General features: G+C 37.7%; 2 protein-coding genes and 1 pseudogene across 3 annotated transcripts; 1 reads left to right on the top strand and 2 right to left on the bottom strand.

The window, feature by feature from the left end:
* Positions 1-302: 302 nt before the first annotated feature.
* On the bottom strand, positions 303-12,722 carry LOC131774665 (tubulin polyglutamylase ttll6). The gene is given in 20 exon segments (XM_059090721.2): positions 303-1,041; positions 1,445-1,496; positions 2,121-2,487; positions 2,490-2,937; positions 3,360-3,563; positions 4,405-4,582; positions 5,218-5,325; positions 5,423-5,500; positions 6,321-6,502; positions 6,680-6,744; positions 6,747-6,818; positions 6,821-6,830; positions 7,556-7,628; positions 7,834-7,919; positions 8,700-8,891; positions 9,485-9,593; positions 10,242-10,372; positions 11,813-11,931; positions 12,043-12,083; positions 12,198-12,722. Coding segments are annotated over 20 exon segments (2,742 nt in total). The 5' UTR covers positions 12,383-12,722; the 3' UTR covers positions 303-999.
* An 874-nt stretch (positions 12,723-13,596) lies between these two features.
* LOC131774671 (E3 ubiquitin-protein ligase TRIM56) lies at positions 13,597-17,929 on the top strand. Of its 2 annotated transcripts, XM_066164909.1 has the most exons (3): positions 13,597-14,823; positions 16,869-16,958; positions 17,890-17,929. In XM_066164909.1, the coding sequence occupies exons 1-2, from the start codon at positions 13,656-13,658 to the stop codon at positions 16,922-16,924; spliced, it is 1,224 nt and encodes a 407-aa protein (XP_066021006.1). In that variant the 5' UTR covers positions 13,597-13,655; the 3' UTR covers positions 16,925-16,958; positions 17,890-17,929. The 2 variants fall into 2 exon arrangements, with proteins under 2 accessions (XP_066021006.1, XP_058946712.2); XM_059090729.2 differs by lacking the exons at positions 16,869-16,958; positions 17,890-17,929 and having other exon boundaries at positions 13,598-15,858.
* A 2,155-nt stretch (positions 17,930-20,084) lies between these two features.
* Positions 20,085-23,179, bottom strand: part of LOC131774675 (uncharacterized) — a 10,554-nt pseudogene continuing 7,459 nt past the window's right edge.

The following is a 23,179-nucleotide window of genomic DNA, read 5'->3' as shown; positions in this document are numbered from 1 at the left end:
GAACTGAGTTGATTAATTGACTTATTTGAAGGTTTTGCCGTAAATTCACAAGCTTTTTACGTGGTGTTCACAAAATATTGCAGTGGCGAGTGCAAAAATGTTTCTGTGCATAGTAAATCAATTTTCTCGTCAATCTCTAAATAAATTTTGTTTTTTTTAATTCAATTCAAACACAGACGTGGCAGAATGTTTGAACTGCTAAAGAACGGGTAGATCTCCGAATTTGCGTGTACCACGGGCTCAGCCTCGTTCCAACGGGGTCTTGGTTCTTGGAGCAAAGGAGCTACTCTACACAATAAACATATTCTGATGAGGACGATTATTTACATCCTTTTAATCAAGATTTAATCATTCTTTCAACCCTCCATAAATCTTTTTAGTCTGCACAAATATATTTAGATTAAAACCATTGTACTTTTGAATCATTAACTATAACGCCGTGATGAACAAACTTTTGCCATATTCTGATGAGGACGATTATTTACATCCTTTTAATCAAGATTTAATCATTCTTTCAACCCTCCATAAATCTTTTTAGTCTGCACAAATATATTTAGATTAAAACCATTGTACTTTTGAAAATGTCTTTGGCCATAAACAGAGAATTGTCATTCATTTTCAGCAAAAATACCACGCAGTCAGATATGAAATCTATTGATATTACAAAACTATATACAATTGTATTAAAACAGTCGTAATTCTCGCAAACAAAGTTTCAATAATTGCTCAAATTCCACACTTAACTACTTTATAAATAATATACTTTCTACACTAACTACGATATGAACGTATGGATAGATAGAAAACACTGAATCCAGGTTCCTCAAATGGGGTTCTTAAAAATTTCACTTTCACATTTCTCATAAAGTACGAAGCACTATTTTGATGATCTATGGACATGATTTTGTTCCGGGGATTCTTTTCATGTCACACACGCCAAATCCAAACCCTTATCTCTTTGTTACAAGCTACGTCAACTGAAGCTGCTCCACCGATGCGTTAGCTCAAGGCTACTGCATGATTCTCACGGAGTTCAAGTTGCTGTAATTAAAGAGAAAGACGGAAATAACAATTAGCTTCTTACGCGGACAGCTGAGTACTCTGGGAGGATAGTAGAATACTGTTTCATTTAACTTTCTTGCCAATTTGGCTTCGAACTATTATATTTCGACTTACTCAAGCATGACGGTTAAAAGTATCTGGGTGACAACTTGCACGATTACCAGCCGCTGTTCGGCAAATAAGCGCGCTTCATTACTCCTTCCCGGGACGAACACCGTGCAAATTGAGTATTAGGAAATAATTCCTTCACTAAGTAAGTCCTCTCCGTTTGCGGTTTACAACAATGACGTACAGGTTTCATCGATTACCTGCTCGTGTCAGGTTAGAAGCCCAACAGATCAAACACTACTTTTAATAAGATAGTCAAAGAATAATGAATTACCTTCAGGCGCATATTGTTGGTAGCTCCGCGGGCTCTTTGAGCTTTAGTTGACCTGCATGGGATCAATTACGGTTAGAATGACCATTCATTTCTATGGCTGTTAAACATGAAGCTTCGAGCATAAAAATCAAGTATAAATAGTAATCTTCAAAGTGTCGACCAGTCGGATTTTCGACTGAGTAATCCTGGGCTACTTTGGTTTTGCTTCCGTGATCGAAGAATCTTCCCTAAGTCAATCAGATGTGAAACTACAACGTTTGACGTCGAACGTTTTCCCGCACCTAGGATCATTCAACAACCATATTATCTTTTTCTCTTTACCCTTGCCCTGATTGACGGTTGAAATTACTTTGGGGGTTTCACGTCGAAAACAATCTAGACTTGGCCTGATTAGGACTGGGCAATAGAGGAAGCCGAAAGTCATCCAGGATTGTTTTGGTTTTGCTTCCTGTGATTGGTCCACAAAACTCGCGCCGCCCTCTTAACCAATCAGACTCAAAATTAAACCAATCACAACCTGATCACCCGCGTCTTCCCGCGCTTCTGGCAGTTTGCTTGTTTACGGGCCCTTTGAAACATTTTCATTCCCTGTCACTAGTCCTTACAATTACTTTGGTTTTGGTTCACGCTATCCCATCGGTAAGAGCTCTGAAGGGTGGTTTGTAACGAAGCTCACCTCATGAGCGCTGATGGCGATCCTGTAAACTTCTGGGACGAGCTAGACTGTTCGGCTGATATACTACTACTGGCTGGACTTGGTCGATAATTGACGGGCGCCGGGCCAGATATCACAGATAAATTCATTCCATTTTGAGGCTGCGGTGCCACTTTAAGCACGTTGGGAAACGCGTACATCGAACACATATACTGCTGTGCATTAACACCAGGCGACACTACTCCTGGACTGGAGAGATTAGTCTGTGACCCTGCCACGCCACCCGCTGCCAAAACGCGCGGATTCACCACGCGTGTTCCTTGAGTGGAATCACCACAAGTTTTAAGCCCTGTAGCGCTCAAAGACCGGCGTCTGAGCGAGGTGTTGGTTGGTTATCGAGTCTAGGATCAATCAAACTATAAGCAAGGCTACTGGCCTCGATACCAGTCGTTGATCCTGATCTCCAGTCGTAATCTGGATTGCCGTTAACTGCTCTGCCACTTGTGGAAAGTTTTCTTGAGCCGTATCTGTGTTTTGGCAACCCCGTGGGAGCTGATGGTACTATACCGACTGACGCAAGAGCACGACGATCGTTTCGTAATAAAGTGGCTTGTTGATTGATGGATTTCAAATTCATAACAGCAGACAGAGAAGCGGGTTGATAGGTCTGGAACCGAGACAACTGAGCTGCGACTGTATTGTTAACAGCGGCTACTGCTCCAGATGCTGACAGCAATCCCATAGAGCCATACATGGCCGAATGTTTGTCACCCAGGCTGCCTCCTATCTCACGGCCGCCAACAGAGCTACCTTTGGAAGACGAGTCTTTATAGGTGTTCTGAGAAGAAAAAGAGAGTGATTCAGTACTTCAAAATAGTATCTGTCTACACCGGATGGTCTTGTTTGGTATAACAGATGTACCTTGTGGTTTTTTTTTCACCCGAGTAGCATACAGCAAAATACATGTCCATCTAACTGATGCCCCCACTCCTCCCGGGAGGGCACCTCTATATAATAGGATATACACGGACATTCCGCCGAAAGGGTTATAAATTTGAAGAGCCCATGTATGGATAAGGATGACGAGAATTGCAATTGATATACTTAAAAGGGAATAACAGAATATTTAAGGATTATCTCTAAAGATCCACGAATAAAAGTTAATGAGTATTTTCTACGAAAATCATTCCTTTAGTCTTTCCCTCTCTCTTTTAACAAGGGTGTTACTTTTCCCTTCTGATGGTCACGCTTGTAACTCACCGAGTGATGTAAAGAGCAGTTTTTCTGTGGCCCTCCAGTTCCGGGTGTGCAGTGTAACAGTTTGTACACCAACTCGACCACACCCAGCCCTCTTATCAGATTATCCCGCTGAAGAAGGGAAGTGATTCTCTCCAATTCTTCTTCCTCTGATATCGTCATTGGTTTGGTGGTGTCCGTTTGCTCCTGGCCAGTTCTTCTGCCAACCTGAATAAAAATTTGACGTGTCAGTGTTACGCAGGATGTTGTTGAAGTCTGTATTAGACTCAAGTGGCGCACTCAGCCGGAGCTTAACCGGGCTACTAAGCGTATCACTACTCCCGTCGGATGGAATGCTACTCCATCGCAAGATTATCAGCATTTCATCAAGCTTCCCTGAAAAATTGCCAGTACCCAATTGTGCTCCGGGTTGAGGGAGAGGCAATGTATGAGTTAAGTATTTACCCCAAAACACAGCCTATTCACCCGTCAGGTATCTAACCAGCGCACTAGCCATCACGCCACCGCGTTCCTTACAGCAAGATCTGTAACATAGTACTGCTTGTATATCTGAGGTAATAATATGAATGAACAAATTACGCGCGTCTCTTTTGCTGAAAACGAGTGCATTTTTCATGTAACACGAGTGCAAATTACAAAGATCGCGCGCTACCAATTTGTTGTCTGACTTTCTGCGATGCGTTTTTCATGTAATTTATTAACGAGTAACAACATGCTTTCTCGTGCAATTTGGTGTAAATAAGCACTTGTAAATTTTTCAAAGACTACAAATTGCAAGCGCCCTAAGGGCTCGTGCAATTTTGTTGTCCTTGAAAAATTTACTTGTGCTTGTTAACACCAAATTGCACTCGAAATCATCTTGTTACCTATACTATCAGCACTTCGACGACAAACCACCCTTGTAACTGTTCGTGCGTGCTTCGTTGAATTGAGCTCGAACACGCGAGATAAAAAGCAGCAACCAATAACAACACACTTTTCCTTTTCCTGCATAGTAGTGACGGAAAGTTTGCTGGGGTAATAATAATCATTTATACTTGTCATTTACCTCAAATTTTGGTTTACCAGGTTGGACCATCTTCCTAACCGGAGGCCTTCTTGGCCTTCGACTATGAGGACTCTCTGGCCTAAGACCATCTTTGGATCCCTTGGGAGCCCTCCCACTGTTTTTGAGCCTTGCATTCTCCATTTCTTGTTGTTTGGCCATGATTTGTTCACGTTGAACCCTACAAACCAGGAGATGACACAAAATGAAGCAAAACATTTCTTCAAATACAAGTTTGTATAATATTTGAAGATAAAAGTTATTGACATATAGATGGAATTTAAACTTGTTGAAGTTCTTATGATATCATTACGCTTATAACTACTGTTGATGCTGTGATGTTTTCTTTTAACGTGTAGTTAGCTCAGATGTCTCTCGACTCCTGACAAGGCCCCGCGGCAATGTCAACCTCAAGACAAACACTTTGAACTCAGGATTGAACAGAGAGACCACCTCTTCTCTGGAAATGGTTCTTCAATGACAGAAAGATTTCATCATCAATCTAGGTTACAAATAATCTTAAGGACAAAATGAAGTTGTGGGAGAAATATGATCTGAAATTTTTAGTCATTCCAAAGGGAAAATGGGAGAGCAACTACATGCCATAAGTTGCACCAGTTTGCTAGAAGACAAAAGTTTCGTTTGCAAAACAGATGGAATGAAAAGGTAAATTAGGGCCCAGTCTTTTGCATTATGCTGGTCGAGAGGCCTGGTGAGACGATGAGAGTAAAGTATCTTATTCAAGATCACAGGACAGTGACTCAGTTATGTCTTGAATCCTACCATTAAAATGATGAGCGTAACAGAACATCTTACCTGGCACACTCTATTCGAGCCTTGGAGGCTGCCGTCTCTTGAAACAAAGAACAACTGTTCTCGAAATACACAGCATATTTTTCTTCATTTCCTTCAGGGTAAATACGTCTAAAGTAGAAAAAGGATAAAATGAAATTTTACATTTAGAATTTAATTTTGTAGATAATTATAAACACATTTAATTATAATACAATACACTTCCTACCTGTATTTACCCATGTGACTGTCTTCATACTTCTTCAACCACTCAATATACTGTGATTGGTTTTCAAAATCATCTCTCCTTGAAAAAAAAAAAAAAGAAGTTAATAATAAATGGTGAAGCTGGCGGTCACTGTAAAAACTTGCTGAAAATTATTTTGTACAAATCATATGCTGTACATTTATAACTAACTGCCTCTGAAATGAAGAATCTGTCTGAGAAAATTTGGTGTCTGAAAGTTCCTGATGTACATGTATTTATTGAAAAAATCTGGTGCCATAACCTGCCTTTAAATGTTTCAAACCCTCTTAGAGTTATTGACATGTAACTTCTCACTACAATATTCATACAACACCCACCAAACCGGTAATGAGAATACTCAAACTCATCAATTAACCCTTTAACTCACAGAAGTGATTGACATGTAACTTCTCCCTACAATATTCATACAACACCCACCAAACAGGTAATGAGAATACTCAAACTCATCAATTAACCCTTTAACTCACAGAAGTGATTAACATGTGACTTCTCCCTCTAATATCCACACATTATCCAGCATGCAGGTGAAAAGAATACGCAAACTTATCAGGTTAAGTTGTTATCTTGATTTAACACCAATTCTTGCCGCTATTTTAAAGGAAATGTATGGCTGCCGCAGTTAGAGAGGAGAATTAACAATCAGATCATTGGGAGTTAAAGAGTTAAAAGTTGTTATCTTAATCTACATGTAATAGCATATTTTTGTAACTTTTTAGAAGGAAATATGTAGCCCGTAGGGGGAGGAGATTAACAATCAGATCTTGGAAGTTAAAGGGATAAGCAGATGTTACAAAAAAGATTAGTCAATTATTTACGGTTCACTTGCATTAGTGTTAAAAAAAAAAACTGTTCAACATACTTGTTCTCTTTAGGCCTCTGTTTCTGTAGAAGTCTGTCCCGTACTCTCTTTTTGTCTTCCTCGAGTATCTTGCGGCGATCACATGCCCCAAAATTAAGAAGAGTGAGGGCGTCCAACATCAGTCCCTCTTTGATTTCTTTATCAAGGGGTGAGTCAGTGGTAAAACTTGGGGAATGGTTTACCTGAAAATCAATAAATTACAAAATAATGTTTATGACATGTCCTGTGGTTTAAAAATTCATCTGGGTTAAAATTGGTTAAACGAATGTTACTTTGATTTAACTTTGTGATGATGATGGAGCTGATGCTCAGTACCATCCATTTCTCTTCATAAACATCTTTCTTATTGGTATTCTTACCTCTAAAACCCAAGCTTTCAACTTTTTATCAAGCAGAATATCAAAGCCTAGGATTTCAAAACAGCACTGCCCTTGTTGTGGTTTGGAAAACAGGTCCTGTAGTTGTGTTTCAGTATTGGATGGGCTGTGATTAAAGTTTAATAATAGCATCCTAATAACAAATTGAAACAAAAACAGTCAATTTAAGATAAAAAAATTCATAATCAAATGAAAGTAAAGTAAAAAAGTATGTAAAGTAAAATGCATGTGGTCTGTTATCCAAGTTCAATCCCAAGATCTCATTAGTAATTCTCCTCACTGTCTGCCGTACAATTCTTATGATGTTAGTTCTGGGATTTTGGTATTGGATCAACTAACAATCCCCTAATTGTTTTTTTTCTTTTTACTTGTCTCCTTGATGTTGAGGTAATATTCAAAGGAGATATCTGTCTTAGTCACTCATAGCAGTTAAAGGTTTTAAAAAGTTTCTTTAGTTAATCTTCCCTTCTCAATGTAGGTGGATTATGGGAATCTGTATCAGTCGCCAGTATTCCCCACTGAGAAGTTGTTTTGCAAAGTTGAATGCAGTGATGGTAACAAATAAGAAACTGGGCTCTTAAACTCTCTTGTGATGTCAAGCTTGTACTCATGGCATTACATATTGCAAATAAAGCTAGCAGATTAACTGAAATTATGCCATGTGTCTAGCAGTGTTACCGATGCTCATCATTTCCTTTCGAATGTCATATATCATTTAAAAAGCAACTTTTCCTTTGAGCACATATATGATCCAATCCCATGTTTACACATTGATACCTTTGTGAGCTTACATGTACACAGGTGGACCTTATTTTTCAGTCATGATCCACTCCTACAAGATATCAAAATATTTCTTACCTCTATTGATGCCCAGATTTCTTTGACATCATAACCATTGTCCGTAAACCACCTGTTTACTGTTGTTATCCGTCTGAAATGAAATGAATAATTCAGTATTAAATAATTTGTAATATCATTAAAGGAATTAAAAGAACAATGTTTTGAAAATCACATGCACGCACACCTTGCCTCAACAGTTTAACAACCTGTTTTCACATAACTTTAAAATTATTCAACAACTAATTTCAGGTTCATTTGCCAGTCACATTAAAATACTAATTAAAGTGCAAACACACCTTTTGCTCCCAGTTTCTTCATCTCTGATAAAATCTTTGCTGTGTTTGTTTACAGCATAGTTTGTAAGGTGCATGCAAGTGTCATCCTAAAAAAAGGATTGACAATTGCTTCGTTACTAGAAAAAAAATGTTAACAACAGCATAAAGTCTCCTTACAATGTAAAATACAATTAGTTTTATCAATAACAGGATTTATGGAAAATTTGGATATTTCAAGACATTCTCCAAACATGGTTTTCATTTAATACACTTGAACTATTTCTCAATGACATGCCTCCCAAAAATTAAAATTATCTGATTGCAATTACCAAAGATATACCAACCAGCGATTATTAGCAGCCAATGCAGCTTGGAAAAGACTGCCACCTTATTCCCATCTTTTAAGATTCTCCACATCTTGAAAATCAGTTTGTAAATTTATTTTGCAACTCTTTCGAGAGTTTAATATACATTTTAAATATCACTGCTATAATAGACTCAATGTCTGCCCCTTAGGCTATCCGGTTCCATTCAGTTACAATTATACAGTCATGTATTCCACCTGGGAAACATTTGATATTTGTTGTAGAATACCTTTGAATCATGCAAGGCCACACTATCCCAAGTGTACCGGCATTCACAATTATTATGGAAACTTTAGGTCAAACTTAATGTATAATTATTAACCTTTGATTCTTAAGACTTACTAGCAATTCTAATTTCCCTTCACTATATCACCCCTGAATCACAAATAAAAGTCATTAGAATGGAGGAAATGTGACCAATTCAAGAAGCTCTTGATTCTTAACCATACATATTAAATAAATGTAATATACTGTACAGTATAGGTTCCACCCAATTTTGAGAACACTTCTTTCTGCACTCACCACATTGTGGTTACTTGGTTCCATGTACTTTAAAGTAGCAAATCTTCCCAGGCCATCCTCATAAACAAATATTCTCAGAGGATCACAAGATGTAACCAGCACATACACCCTCAGATCAAACTTAAATCCATCGATAAGAAAAGGCTTGGAAACATACTGCTGACAAACCATGTGTTCACCTGGCTTAATATCCTGTTGACCAGTATAAAAGAACAACTAATAAATGCTAAATTAATACTATTTATGGGACACCTTTCACTTGTACTGCATTGGCATGCAATTAACATCCAAATGTACTAAACTGGTGACTAAGCTGCATCAAGAGAAATTTCACCTTAAGTTTGTATTTAATGACAAAAGCCAAAAATTTACTACACAGCAGAAAAGCCTTTTGGGAATTAGCCATTTTTTTTTGTTAGGAACTAATTATTGCAGCTTGCAATGTCTGATAGTTCTGCTGGAAAGCGATTTTTGTAATTTTTCAGTTCAAGATACAGAACACTGATATTTTCATTTTCAGATCAACTATCAAATATCAATGCATCCATGATATTAAAAAAATCTAAATGTAAATTCATTGAGGTGGTACAGTGAAAAAGCTCTTCAAAAAAGCACAAAACCATGTTGTGACTATAAGACAATTAGAGAATCTTCACAGTTCACAGTAAACTTAAGATATTGTATCATTAAAAAAAGGAGAACTTTTTTTTTTTAAATAGTTTGGTCCCACCTATTGTTACTAGAAACAAACTGACTTTAACTTTCAGGCTTGAGTTAGAACTGACCTTTGGATTCTTTGTCAGGAAAATACCCTTTCCTTGGCTACCACTATCTGGTTTGAGAATAAATGTTTTATTCTTCTTCTGTCTACAGTAGGCTTGCAATTCTCCATAACTGAAGGTCAATGAAAAGAAAATGCCATTACTTAAGCCAACGAGTATTAATTTTCAAGCCATCATTTCATCACAGTCAGTGATCAAGACTGCAGTCTGAGCGTATGTACAAATTGAAGCCAGTAATGTGAAAAAACTCAGGCTTACATGTAAATGAGGGCATAGAAAGGTCATTAGTACATGTAATGTACTCTCCCAAACACTGGTTGGGCACTGCTAAATGATACAGCCAAAAAGGATATTGAATATTAGGCTCATCTTCTTAACTATCTCAACTTTTCCTTATGCTCCACATGGAAATACAAAAAAAATTAGCGGTAAAAAGGGGCATTCAGGAGAATTTATAGGGTTTTTTTTCATGAACCAAGGCTTTCATGGAGGGTCACACAAAGAGATTTATTTTGCATATCTCTTTGTTATTGTGTGTTCTTTCAATAAATGTGTTCCTTGTGAGCCAACTTAACTACAATATGCCAAGAAAAATGCTCTGCTGATTGAAAATTCAGCTAGAAATACTGATGATTCAGAGTCTAAAATGAACATGATATGCTTGTGAAAATTAAGTAACTGCTAATAATTCACAAACTCTTACAGCTGAGCTACATTTACTTTGTCCTTTTAGATAACAAGGGAAGAACAAGTCACTTACTCTGCTGGCAAGCACCATGTTTTAGGAAACACAGCATACTCCTTGGGAAACTGTTTCCATAAACGGTTCATGTTTCTTGCCAGAAGATCCTTGCGACAAATCTCACTCATACCAGGAAAATGATTTATTTTCTGTTTAAAAGTTGAGAAGAGAGTGGGAATTAGTAAATCTTTTAAGATAATCATTTACAGGGTGAAGGTGACTCAATTGCAAAGAGGGAAAAGGGAGAGAAAGCAATTACTAATAGATATATTACTCCAACTACATACTGATGACACTAGATTTATCAGGTAAAGGTTGAATCTACTCTCTTCCCTCATGAGTGATACTAAAAACCACTTGTAAATTGATTTCCGCAGTATCAAGTAACTGCAAGTATAGTTTCCACCCCCGAATGGGATGTCAGCTCATCACACAAGTTACCTCTTAGCCTTTCTTCATTACTCTCAAATGGAAGAGGGGCAATACAAAAGTTTACTTATATTAGTTTCTTTCCAGGCAAATGGTTAAACCCACACCTACATGTGTCCATCTGTAGCTCAACATCCTTTTCCCTAAGCCATTACAGCTCCCACGATTGTATTTGGTTTTAGCTCATGATTTCACAGGGTTTAGGCAAAATATCACGTTACTAGTGCTTTTAACACTAATCATATTGTACTAAAATTAATACTTTATCGTTGTTTTGTCAAACCTTTCTAGTAATAGCAGGTAATTTAGTGTTAACGACTGAGTTGAAAACGTAAATTAGCCACCGTAAAGGGTAAAAAAGCTGACGCTCTGACGAAGGGCTAACGCTCGAAACATCAGCTTTTCTACCCTTTACGGTGGCTAATTTACGTTTTCAATTCAGTTGTTAACACTACATTACCTGCTATACTCTCCCACCGACGCAGCACCATAGTTTCTTTAGAAACTTACCCCTTCTTTCTAGTAATAATCCTAAATAAACAGTTCAGAAATAACACTTTCTTGTGGGTCGAGGTCTCGATTCCAAATAGAAGATATTTAATAGAAGCAACTTCCTATTGTTTACACATCATGTCAACAAACGGCGATGTACTAAAGAGTGTACGTGTTTTAAAGCATTAAGCATTAATTTTGCCGGCAAGACGATCATTAAGAATAGATACACATCTCTGCTTTTCCCTTTCTTTGCATGAATTTCCGATACAAATGTTGTGAAACAACAAATCACAAGGTCGCTGACAACAAGGGTACCATTAAACGCACTTAAAACATCTTTTATGATTAAGGGCGACATTTTACAAGATAAAACTTTGCTTCCATCAAAGACATTCCAACCTCCAAAATGTACCATGTTAGCAAGGAACTCCAGTTTGTAAGAGGTATAGTTTCCTCAATGCCTCACGCTGCAAAAAGCCTATTGCTGTAGCTGCATTTTCATGTTCAATATCAAATAAACAATGGAGTATAAGAACTAATCATTCCATGAACAATAGAGGTACGCGAGGCTGAAGCTTGCCCGTAATTTACTTGCAATAAATTTCGAAGCTTAAGACATAGAAATATCGATAATTTATTTTATTATCCGTTTATTAAATACGTACCTGGTAACGTTTCATGTCCATACAACGTTCCAAAGCAACAGAGCAATCTGTCCAGAACAAAGCCCAATCTTCATCTTCACCAACCTCCTTCATGCCAAATCGTTTCGATACCCTGCGAACTGTTCAAAAGAAAATTAAGATGATCAATTAGGGCACAGAAAACGTGGACAAGATCTCGATTAATCAAAGGAAAGAGGTGCTGATTGTATTTCCAACACGAAGATACTTACCACTTTCATACTTGCAGTTAGTCAAGCACACATTCATCCATCTGAAAAACATAAACGCATTTATTAACAAAACAATATTCGCTGGCGATGAGCGTGCAAAGAAACCTCTTAGAATTTATCTCTGGGTATTATCCTTATTTAAATATGTTTCTCACTTTTTCTTCTTCTTCTTGGCCTTTGATTTCTTAGGAGTAGCGGCTCGATCGTCTGATGTCGTTCCAGTAACGGGTTCCCGAACATCTTCCCCACCGCTATCTTCGCCTTCACATTCGCTCTCTCCCCGAAGGCTCAAATCACTCTCGTTGTCACTGATTTCACCCTCAAGTTCATTATCAGCCATAACAAACTGCTATGCTCCTTTTAAAATCGAATTCAGTTTAACTAAGTGATGTAAACGCCTTTAGATCCACAGCTCTTTGGAAGCCATAATACTTTGTCGTTTAGTTTATGTCGGATAGCAACTATCGCACTTTCTGATTGGTTTTTCCGTTGCTATGAAACTCTAAGGGCTTTCAATAGACCAGCGGTTTCAAATTTCCTAGTATCCAGACCCCCTACACCGAGAAATCTCGATCTTGTAATGCCAAAACGAACTTTAATTTTATGCTCAAAAGGGAAAATTAAGCTCGTCTACTGAGGTCCTATCGAACTAGCGCAGTTGACCAGGCTGTTAAAGTCTTGAATGTTTACCAATTTCAGCCTTTAACCAATTTTAATTTGAAGATTGCAAGACGTGGGGCGAAGGGAACTTTCATGGGCTAATATTTCGACTAGCGCTACAGACTTTGACTTCCGTTCGGTCAAAGCTTCATGGAAGGATATCACGGCTTTGAAATAAAACATAAACAACAGCTGTTATTGTTTTTGAAACAGTATACGCGACAGAAATGTTGAAACAGTCACGATGATCACGACGAAAAGAAAAAAAACTATAACAACAATAAAATGACTGAATGTATAAAAGATACAATAAATAAAGTATATTTGCTAAAACGGTGTAGGATTTTTTTAATGATATTTTTGTTCTATAGGTTAATTATACCGTAACTGTTAATAAATGTTTTTTGAAATTAGAAAATAGTCATGATTTACCTTGCACTATGGCCGGTTTCTGATCACACTTTCTGATATTTTTCTTCATCTTACCACAGCTGTACGAGCGTCCGATTCTGGTCGAATAATAAACGGTCAGGAAGGGAAAGCCGTGTGAAACGTCGATTAAAAACAATTTCGCAGATGGCTGGATGTGCTAACCGTTTGAAACGGCGCCAGATCTCAACTCCAGCATGATACATGTACGCAGACTGGCAGACTGAGGTAAATAACTCGCCGTCGGGGTTCCCATTCTCAGATCACGACAATTTTGGTGACTTCGCGTAATAACTGATTCGAAGAGGACGGCTAGAAAATGTTCTTACCGTCAAATCTCTTCTTCTACCACGTTCTGAGGTCTTTAGTATTTTTTTTCCACGCGTGACCAATTGGTTCACGCGCTAGTCTGATAGCTGTCGTCTATTGGTCGAGAATTTTTAGTTGCCAGTTAAAAATAGAATGCACGCAATGCATTCAAGTTTCTCTGTAATGCAAACACTAAGGCGGCCGGCTTTGTGTCAATGGAGGCACTTCTGGAAAACCTCGTCAAACATGTTACATGTCCGATTTGCTTGGATACCTACACGGACCCAAAGACTATAGCTTGTTTTCATACCTTCTGCTGTGAATGCTTGAAAAGACATGCTCTGGCAACTCAAAAACAGGGGCGCTATCGATGCCCCGAGTGCCAAGCAGACCTTGACATCCCCGAAGGAAATCGTTTCACCGATTTGCCAAGCAGTTTTCAACACAATAACTTATTGAATCTTCTTGCTGTTCGACGAAATAGTGAAGGAAGTGCGGTAGATTGTAGTATATGTCGGAAAAACAGCGCCGAAACGAGCTACTGCTTTGATTGCCAGAAATTTATGTGCTGTGATTGCGTTAAAGCTCACGAATTGTTCCGCACAACTGCGTTTCAAGGGCACAAAGTGACGCTTTTGAAACAGTTTAAAACTGAAGACTACGAAGCCTTGTTAAGACGGCCGTCATTTTGCTCGCAGAAGCAGCACGAGCGAGAAGTAATGAAGTTTTACTGTCTTGATTGTCAAAGCTGTATTTGTCAAATTTGTAACGACACGGACCACAGAAGCCACGATGTCGTGCCGCTTGATGAGGCAGCAGACGCCGAAAAAGCCAAAATCATGTCCGAAGTTGAGGCGATGAAAAAAGGAAAAGAGGCTTGCACTGAAATTCTTCAACAAATGGAGAAGAATAAACAAGACTTCGAAACTAGCATAGCTGCTGCGAAACAGCGAGTTTCGCAAGCAACGGAAAAAATGATCGCGAGGGTTAAAGCACTCGAGAGTGAAGCCATGACATCCCTCGAGAATACGCGCGCGTCGAGGATGGAGAAACTGACTTCAGCAAGGGAATCTGCCCAGTCTTTGGTCAGGCAAATAAACCAAACAGTTGAGTTCGGTAACGACTTGCAGCAGAGAAGACCAACCTCAGACGTCGAACAAAGCAAAAAGTATCTGGAAGAGCGATTAAAAGAGCTTAGTCAAACCCAAGTACCAACAGTTTCCGTCAGTCCGTTTGTTCAATTTGTTCCAGCATGGTCACCTGAAGATTTGAGCCTTGGATTCGCAACAATCAATATAGATGGAAATGAATCAACGTTGGAAAGCCAAAGTTTCCACGCTGGTGAAGAAGCGGTGATATCGATTTATCCCGAACTGCAAAAAGGTAAATTCAGAAATAAAAAGCACAAAGCTCAGGCTGAAGCTCACATAGAACCCGCTGAGCAGATAGCTGAGGGAAGCCTGAAAATCTGCGAAAAAGAAAACGGAACTTTTCAAGTTAAATTTGTAGCGAAATTTCCGGGTACCTATAAAGTCAACGTTATAATAAACGGCGAAACCCTTACTCAATGCCCTCTCACCGTGTTGGTAATGGAACCGGGAAAGACAAGTTGACTTTTGACGCGAACTAAGAAAAAAAAATTCGCGCACGGATAAAGATTGTTACGACTTTCAAGCTTTTGAAAGGTGCCATCGGTGCGACTCAAGTTAAAATTTGGTAAAATTAAATTTATGTGTAGAGAAAGATTGGCTAGAAAGTTCGTTTTCATGGAGACCGTGATTATGTTCAGATGTTGAACTGCCTGCCAATTAATATCAGTAACCTTGTAACCTGGCTATATTAACACAACTTGGTCACATGACCTTCTCAATCTTAAAAAAAATGGTCGTGGTGTGAAATAGATATCGGAAAAATAGAGAGATTGACGAAATTTGTTGAATTTCGATTTCGAAGTCACTGTCGTCAAAGCTTTAGATTTTACGTTAACTTCAATATTCAAAAGAACAACTATTTTTTTTTAAAATTTCCAAAAAACTTTCGAACTAAAATTGTGCACTTGAATGCCTGAGAAATGAGATCTGTACAATTTTCATCATTCCCTTTCCATTTTGTTATCATCTTCGTACCATTATTACGCGATCATAAATATAATTGACACAAGGTAAAGAAACTGTGTTGTATTCAGTTTATCAAGAGCCACGTGCCGCTGTTCAGGAAACCGTGAGCCCGCGTTCGTCGCCTCTTCCTAATGAATACAAGCTTGGAGCCACGGACCGTGTTAATTGTTTCTCAAATACATACGAAACGTAGATTAGTGTTATAAATCAATATTTTAAAAACCCACGAGTGTTATAACTCGCATTCATTATCGCTCTCAGAAACTTGGCCATGTTACAATAAAATTTTGCTCTTGGTTGATGTCCCTAAATTTGAGTAGTTGATTGGCGCACGCAAACTTTTAAGCAATCTTAGCCATGTCTAGTGTCTTTCTGATCGATTTGTGACCGAAAGTTCACGAGTAAGCAGCTTTTCAATGAAGAGTGGTACGCAAAATCATTTCGCGAGGCGTTATCCTGATGAAACGATTAAACATATAAAAACCTAATTTTCCAATATTTTACCGATTCTGTTTTGTGCTGCTATTTCGATAATTTCCCTAAAAAAACAGGAGAGGAGAAAATAGACATTTCGCGTACCCACACTTCAAAATTTTCGATCGAAGAGCGTAGATCTTTCTTTACCTACTTCCGCTGCTCCGCCGCCCATGTTAAAGAGCTACATGACCACTCCACACATACAAGAGAGTATGTTCTTTTGCAGCCCACTCGTGGAAGCTTGAATGTATCGGCAATCTTTCTGGCTACATTTGGAAAAAATATCTATCAAGAGGAAACAAAGGGACCTTATTTTCTCTTGTAACTATATAGTCTTTAAAGACCTGTGAAAGTAAACAGGAAGAAGTACTGTGGCTCTCCCTCTTAAAATCCTATAGGGAAATTTACCAACATCAAGAAGGTACGATATACATTGAGGCTAAGGTTCTTTGATTATTAGAAAGGCATAACGAGGAAAGCCGTGCATCACGTCTGTGCTGTTGGCTGAATTGCGTTTCACTTTCAATGCAATTCCTGAGTGGAATTGTGGATCCCGTGCAAAAACTGTACATAGACATAAACACGATGTTACACTTTAAGGTTTGTATCAAGTAAATTTTTTTGCTCAAAATTCTCTCTAGCGCGAACATCGAACACAACTTTCGAGCATTAAAGAAATGGCTAATAGTTTTTTAAGCGCTGAACTGTTTAAGTGATGATATTAAAAACCACTCAAGATGCTTACTTATGACGCAGAACTATGTATTCTTCGATTAATAATTGTCGAATCGATTACATTTTCAAATTAAAAACAGTATCATCCTTATTATTTAGAAACAGTTGGTGAAAGTCTGTTTTGCCATCGAAACAGGAAGAAGTTTCGATTCTAGATGATCTAAGAGTATATTGGCTGTCCGCTTAAAGGTATTTAGCTCAATTTGTATAAAATACATCCTTTGTAAACTAATTCGATTTAAAGCTCATTAACAGATCATAACAGGTGCGCGCAATGCAGTAGGCTCAGTTTGAGCGCACATTATATATTACTGCTAAATAATGGACTTTCAATATAACTTTTGTCTACTCTGTGTAGTGAACCCTTCAACTCCCATGAGTGACCGAGACAGAATTTCTCTTTACAAAATGAAAACAATATCAAGCACACGAGTGATGAGAACAAAGATAAAATATCAATTAGTTGTTTATTAGTTGATCCAATACCAAATGCTCTGAGCTAACGTCACACGATTTATATGGCAGACAGGGAGGAGAATTACTAATGAGATATTTGGAATTAAAGTGTTTAGTTAGTACAGTTTCCCTTATCTGAGATTGCCTATTACATACGATCAAGGTGGTAAAAGGTGTTTTAACTGTGATAGTCATCTAAAGATAACGGTGAGTGTGTAGTAACCGAAGAGAAATGCTTATTCCCTATTCTAAATACAACGCCTAAAAAAAAATTGGTATTGTCTTCTGTCAGGGTTTCAGCGAATCAGTGAATGGATAGCAAACAAAGATTTAAAAACACGACTTGTGGAAACGGATTCTGTTCAAAAACGGGAAAAAATGTTATCAAGCCGAAACGCATTTGTGTGGCGGGCAGGGTATAGTTTTCTCTCTGTGATCTTGTTTTTCTACCGAAAATCACCATGGATATCGAGGTGAAACAAAACCTAACTGATATGTTTCCCAAATCAATTAAGGAAATATCATGAAAGTGGAAATTTTTTCTCCTCGAAGTTTGTTCTGGACAAAGTAGGTTTGGGGCTCTGAAAGAGGAATCAGCTCTTCTTTGAATTAAGGCTGTTTTCTTGGTAATTAGTTGGTAATTATAGTTGCAATTTTTACACAGATGTTAAGAACAAGAAGCAAAACGGAACTCCGCCTCTGCAGAGAAAAAAGTACTCTCGAGGAAACGGTAATTTCATAGAAAGTTCTAAGTTCTGTACCTCGGTGAATCCAGTGTTTTCTTTAATCTCGTATAATAATTACAGGAAAGGTTAAGGCCACTCAATACAAAATTGGAAGAGTAGAATGCTGTGCTTATTCTACTAAGGTCGATCGATATTGTTATTTGTTAGAAAAGTTATTTATTTTTATTGACTTTACCAATGTTGAATACCTATTCAACACCTATTATGAGAAAGATAAAGGAAAAAAAACAGGTATCAAGTCATTTTGCTAAAGATAATTTCGTTGTGGCAAAAATGTACATAAAAAGATTGCGTATTTTTTAATCTTACCCGATTCGAGTTGACGTTAGACTGTTGGAAGGCGGAACCCGAGGAGAGACCATCGTTTGAACAGCTGATAACAAGAATGGACGACATGATGACGCAGGACACACCTTACGTTTACCTGAATAAAGACTATGAAAACGATGTCTCTAACATTGAGGCAAAACCCGAAACTGACTAACGACATGAATGATTAATGTTAGTCAGATAAGTTCTCAGAAGTGAGAAGAAAGAAAATTTATTAAGTTTTCAATAAGAGAACGAGAGGCATAATTATCATCAGTAAGCGAGTCTGATTTCCAAAAGGTTTGGTCATCTAGACCTAATATGAACACCGATATGCTGAGAAACGTTGTACCTTTGGTTTAAAGAATAGTTAGAAATCAGCCAAACACAAAAAGTGGTAGCTAGCTACGACATTAGGAACATCATCAAAGACAGAATTTAGCATTTTACACGTAGATATATAAATCATTATTTCGTACCTCGTTAACATTTCTGCTGTAATGAAAAAATCCGAGTGAATTATAAACAAGATACTTTGTTAGTTTACTTTGTAGCCTAAAATAAATGAAAAAATGCCAGAAGGCATTCCGGGTTTGTTTTGCTCATTGACTGCTCCAAAAATGAAATCAGAGGATTGAAGATAACAGAAACTAATGACCTGGGGATCACGACAAATATTCGTGATAAACACTCGTCGGTATGCAGCATTTGACTGGCTTACTCATCAAGTTTTGTTGATTAAAACACTAACGCTGTTGGAATAATAAGATGCTGTAGGTCTATTGTATAAATTTTAGCAGAAACCTCAGATTTTTCTGGTTTATCTTCAGGATAAGAACTTTGATTTAATCAGAGCAATTTTAGAATTTAAAAAGATCAATCTGAGGTTTTTTTCAGAGTAATAGAATATTGTAGATTTCAGTAATTCATAACGTTTTAAAATAATTATTGTTCTCAGCTAAAAAGGAGATTATTTCAAGCTTCGAAGGTTCATCAAAGAGCCATTGGTATCTAACCAAATTTTTTTTTTAGAATAAGTATTTATAAACAGTTTTAGTTGTAAGGGTATGGTACAGCAGAATTGACACTCAGTATTGGACGGTTACTCGTCGATAACAGTGGCTGGTTCCGCCATAGACTCAAGTTTTTCACCAAATAGCAATTTCCTATGCTGTTTCAAGGAATGAAATTTCTGTAATTTAAAAAGCTTCCGAGCAGGGTACTCAGAGGTACTCTTGGTTATTGGTTACCCAGGTTAGTCCCTCCCCATCCATCCCGTATTCAAAGCTAAGTTATTTCTCCGTGATTTTCAGGTGCTGATAACTCTATTTGAAAAATAAAACATTAACCACCGTATCAACCAGATCATAGAATTCTTGATATCAGCGTCATTTCCAGCCAGCAAATTAAGATTAAACGTTTTTTTTTTTTTTAATGAGGTTTACTTTCCGGCGTAAATCAATTGTTTATAGATCTAGAAAGTTGGTTGGTTTTTTTTATAAGTGAGCTTTTTATCATAATTATTGTTATCATATATATTTTTCGAGGGTTCATCGGACCTGACCGTGCAAAACTATTTTTTAACGAGCAATCACAAAGAACTGACCGACAATCATTGATAATTAATAATTTATTCAATTCAACTGAAGATCGAGGCAACGTCAGCCGTCAGTTCGCACAGGCTCATCACAATGACCCCATCGCTACCGTACATTTATGTTCTAAGAGCAAAAACACTCTGAACTGTTTGAGAATTGTCATGATTGAGTTGGTGCAACAGTTGCAACAGAGTTTGTAATATTCTTCATTCTTTGAAAGCATTGTCTTTCACTGCCAGAAAAAGTAGCCACGTAATCTGTAGAACAAAACAGTAATCCATATCCACATTGATTCTACGAATTAATGCTCGTTACAATTACTATATTTATTCCCTTATCTCGATATATCAAGGAGACATAAACACAAAAATTTACTTTGGAGGGTATTTTTAAAATACTCTGTGTAACGTTTGTGGCGAGGAAGATCAAGGGATCGATATATTGCACAATAACCTGCTGTGCTTCACAAAAAGATGTCAAAGAATGTTGTAAAAGGAAATCATACCCTTGTATATGTTTTAAAGGAATTTTGCCGACCGCTGGCTGCGCAGGAAAATTTCATAACATCTACTTCGTACTGTTTTCTCAGAGCGTCTGATAGTGAATTCGCAAACGTCTTAAAGACATACTGTTCTTTCAAGGAAAAGCTTTAAACATTCCTTAGAACAATAATCTCGACGGAAAGTGCATTGGTACTGGAGCGAAACCTATTTACATTCTCTAGTCACTTTCTGCCCTTTACTCTCCCTCGACTTGTTATATACAATAATTAGGGTGCTCAAATTTAATTATAGTTTGCAAAGTTTAGGAAACGTTTCATGATCGTTCATTTTTGAGTCAAGCCCAATTGTTTTTCCTTTTCTATTTGTTTTTATACATGTTAAACGTTGAATTACTAACATTTGCTGAGTAAGGTTTAAAACAAAGTTACCTTATATAAAGTTAATGCCTTGCTCCAGATATGATGGTTAGCAGCTTCAAAAGGCTCAAACTTGCATTGATTATGTCTTGCTATTGAGATTTTTACGAAGCAGACGGAAAAAATTATCGTTTGCAAAGCTTTGAGTAATAATAAAACAAACGGATTCAAAGCCTGCGTGGAAATTTTCAAGAACGTGTTCGTCAAACATTTTTGCCACGAATGTTAAATCATCCGAAAGGCTATTGATATGGTCTTGCCATTTACTCCCAAGACGTAAGAATAGCAGAAGTCGCCCATGTGTCTTGTTGAGATTATTATTCTTTTTACTTTTTTTTTTTTCCATAAAGATAAAAGCTGTAGCTGTAGCCGTACCAAGGCAAGAAAATGTTTGCGCCAACACTCATTTAAATGCGAGATTGTGATTGTTTCATGCTTTGGATGCTTTTCAGTATCTTCGAGTGGATTATACCGGCCTTTTGACCCACTGGAGGTTGTTGGCAACTTTGGTGTTTAAAGAGAGGAAGGCGACTGCCCACTATTGAATCATAGAACAAAATTCTTTATGCAGAATATTTATTAATTCTACGTTCAGCTCGCAATTTTGGAAAAGGGTCCTAAAACATACTAACAATTATCCCAAAGGAACTGTCCAGAAGGTAATCACCAATTCCTGGAGGGTATTTAATTGTTGTGATAGCAGAAAGGAACTGTATTTTTTAAATATAATTTCGATAGTATCTGACTTGTTTTACAAGGAAATCTCTAAGAGTTCCATAATGCAGTTTATTGAGTGCTTTTCTCACACTTTTAAGGTCGTACCCACAGATCTTTCGATACGTTGCTCTGTTTTAATTGATTTATTTTGAGAACCGCATCAAGAAAAATGACACTTTAAATTAATAATTTCAAGGAACCCTAAAGAAGAGTACTTTCGATTTACATGTGCATACAGAAGCCTGTGGTGCTTCGATAATAAAGCCAAAATCTGATATCGAGTAAAGCACTGTGGATTGTACATAGGCATCCAAAAAGGTTACAGTGAACGTGGTTTGAATATAAATTGATAATCATGAGTGAAAGAAAACGACAAAAACACTTGAGAATATGATAACTCTTGACTCCGTTTTTTTTTTAAGAGACTAAGTGTTCTCACGTTCAGCTAATATGATCTCCTGTTAAAAACTTCTAGAAGGTGACCTGACCTCAGTTCTTCCAAACAAACAAAAACTTTCAGGGTTATGACTCAAGCAGACCATTCTGAAATCACGCTCGACATGTTAGAAATCAAGCATACCTTGTTTTCAATATAGCGTGCATTTATTATTAAACAGAAATATTTAAGGCGTACCTTGTATAACTTTGGATCTTTTAACCAATCTTTAAGTGTCTTTGGACGTTTTCTCTCATTGGGAGTCTTGCATGGAACAGGAAGATCTCTCGTTCCGTCATTCTCTACTTCATCAACTTCATTACCTGGTTCGAATCCTTTATTATCTGTTCCATGGGTTTCAAGGTTATCTTGACTTCTTTCCAACGAAATTGTAGTCTGCGTCTTGTCCGACTCATTGGGGTTCAATCCGAGTTGTTTTTCATTTAGGACAGGATGTCTTGAAGCATCACCTACGCACTCGTCAGCCTTCTTGCGTTCTTCATCTTCATGAGGAAAACTAACTTTTTTCTTGTGTGGTTTTGAAATGACTCCATGTCTCCTTGCCTTAGACGTTGCCAAAACAGGACTTACTGCAATCTCTTCAGTCTGGTCTTTTTGATAAACTCCTTGCTCCTCATCTTTGTAATGGTTGTTTATGTCAAAATCCAATTTTTCGTCAACCTCCCATTCTGCTTCCCCTTCTGAATCCTCCGATGTTTCTTCGCCATTTCCAACTGCATCTAAACTACCTGATACAGGTTGCTCTCCACATTCTTTGGGCTGGTTGTTCTCCAGTCTAGCAAATACTCCATCGAACACACGCATGACAAGACTCTTTTTACGATCACGGTCTAAATTTTTTACTCTTGCGGCTATGTACGGATTTATGTCCAGGTCCAGTGAAATTTAAGTTGTTTTTGCACTGTTATTTTCCAACTGATCGTTGCTAGCGTCGCTTTCATCTTCGTTGAAAACAGCGTGTAAAAACCTCTGTATCATACTTCTTTTTCTCTCGTGCGATGGACGATTTGAAGTTTCGTTACCTCCCTCGTGCTCAGTTTGTTCGAAAGTTGACGAAGTCACGTTAAGTCAACAAGTAAATGGGAAAGGCTGTTCTTTCTAGAGTGTTGAGAAATAGTTAGAAAAACCAGAAAAATGTTAGAATACCCACAACTTGGAAATAAGGTCAGGAGGGGATTTAACAGATCGATTATGGTTCAGCGTGGTCT

This window comes from Pocillopora verrucosa, chromosome 4, assembly GCF_036669915.1.
Source record: "Pocillopora verrucosa isolate sample1 chromosome 4, ASM3666991v2, whole genome shotgun sequence".
Classification (NCBI taxonomy): Eukaryota; Metazoa; Cnidaria; class Anthozoa; order Scleractinia; family Pocilloporidae; genus Pocillopora; species Pocillopora verrucosa.
This window is presented reverse-complemented; position numbering and strand designations above follow the sequence as displayed.

Coding starts and splice junctions, on each gene's coding strand:
- LOC131774671 (XM_059090729.2), top strand. CDS start 13,656: ATGGAGGCACTTCTGGAAAACCTCGTCAAACATGTTACATGTCCGATT.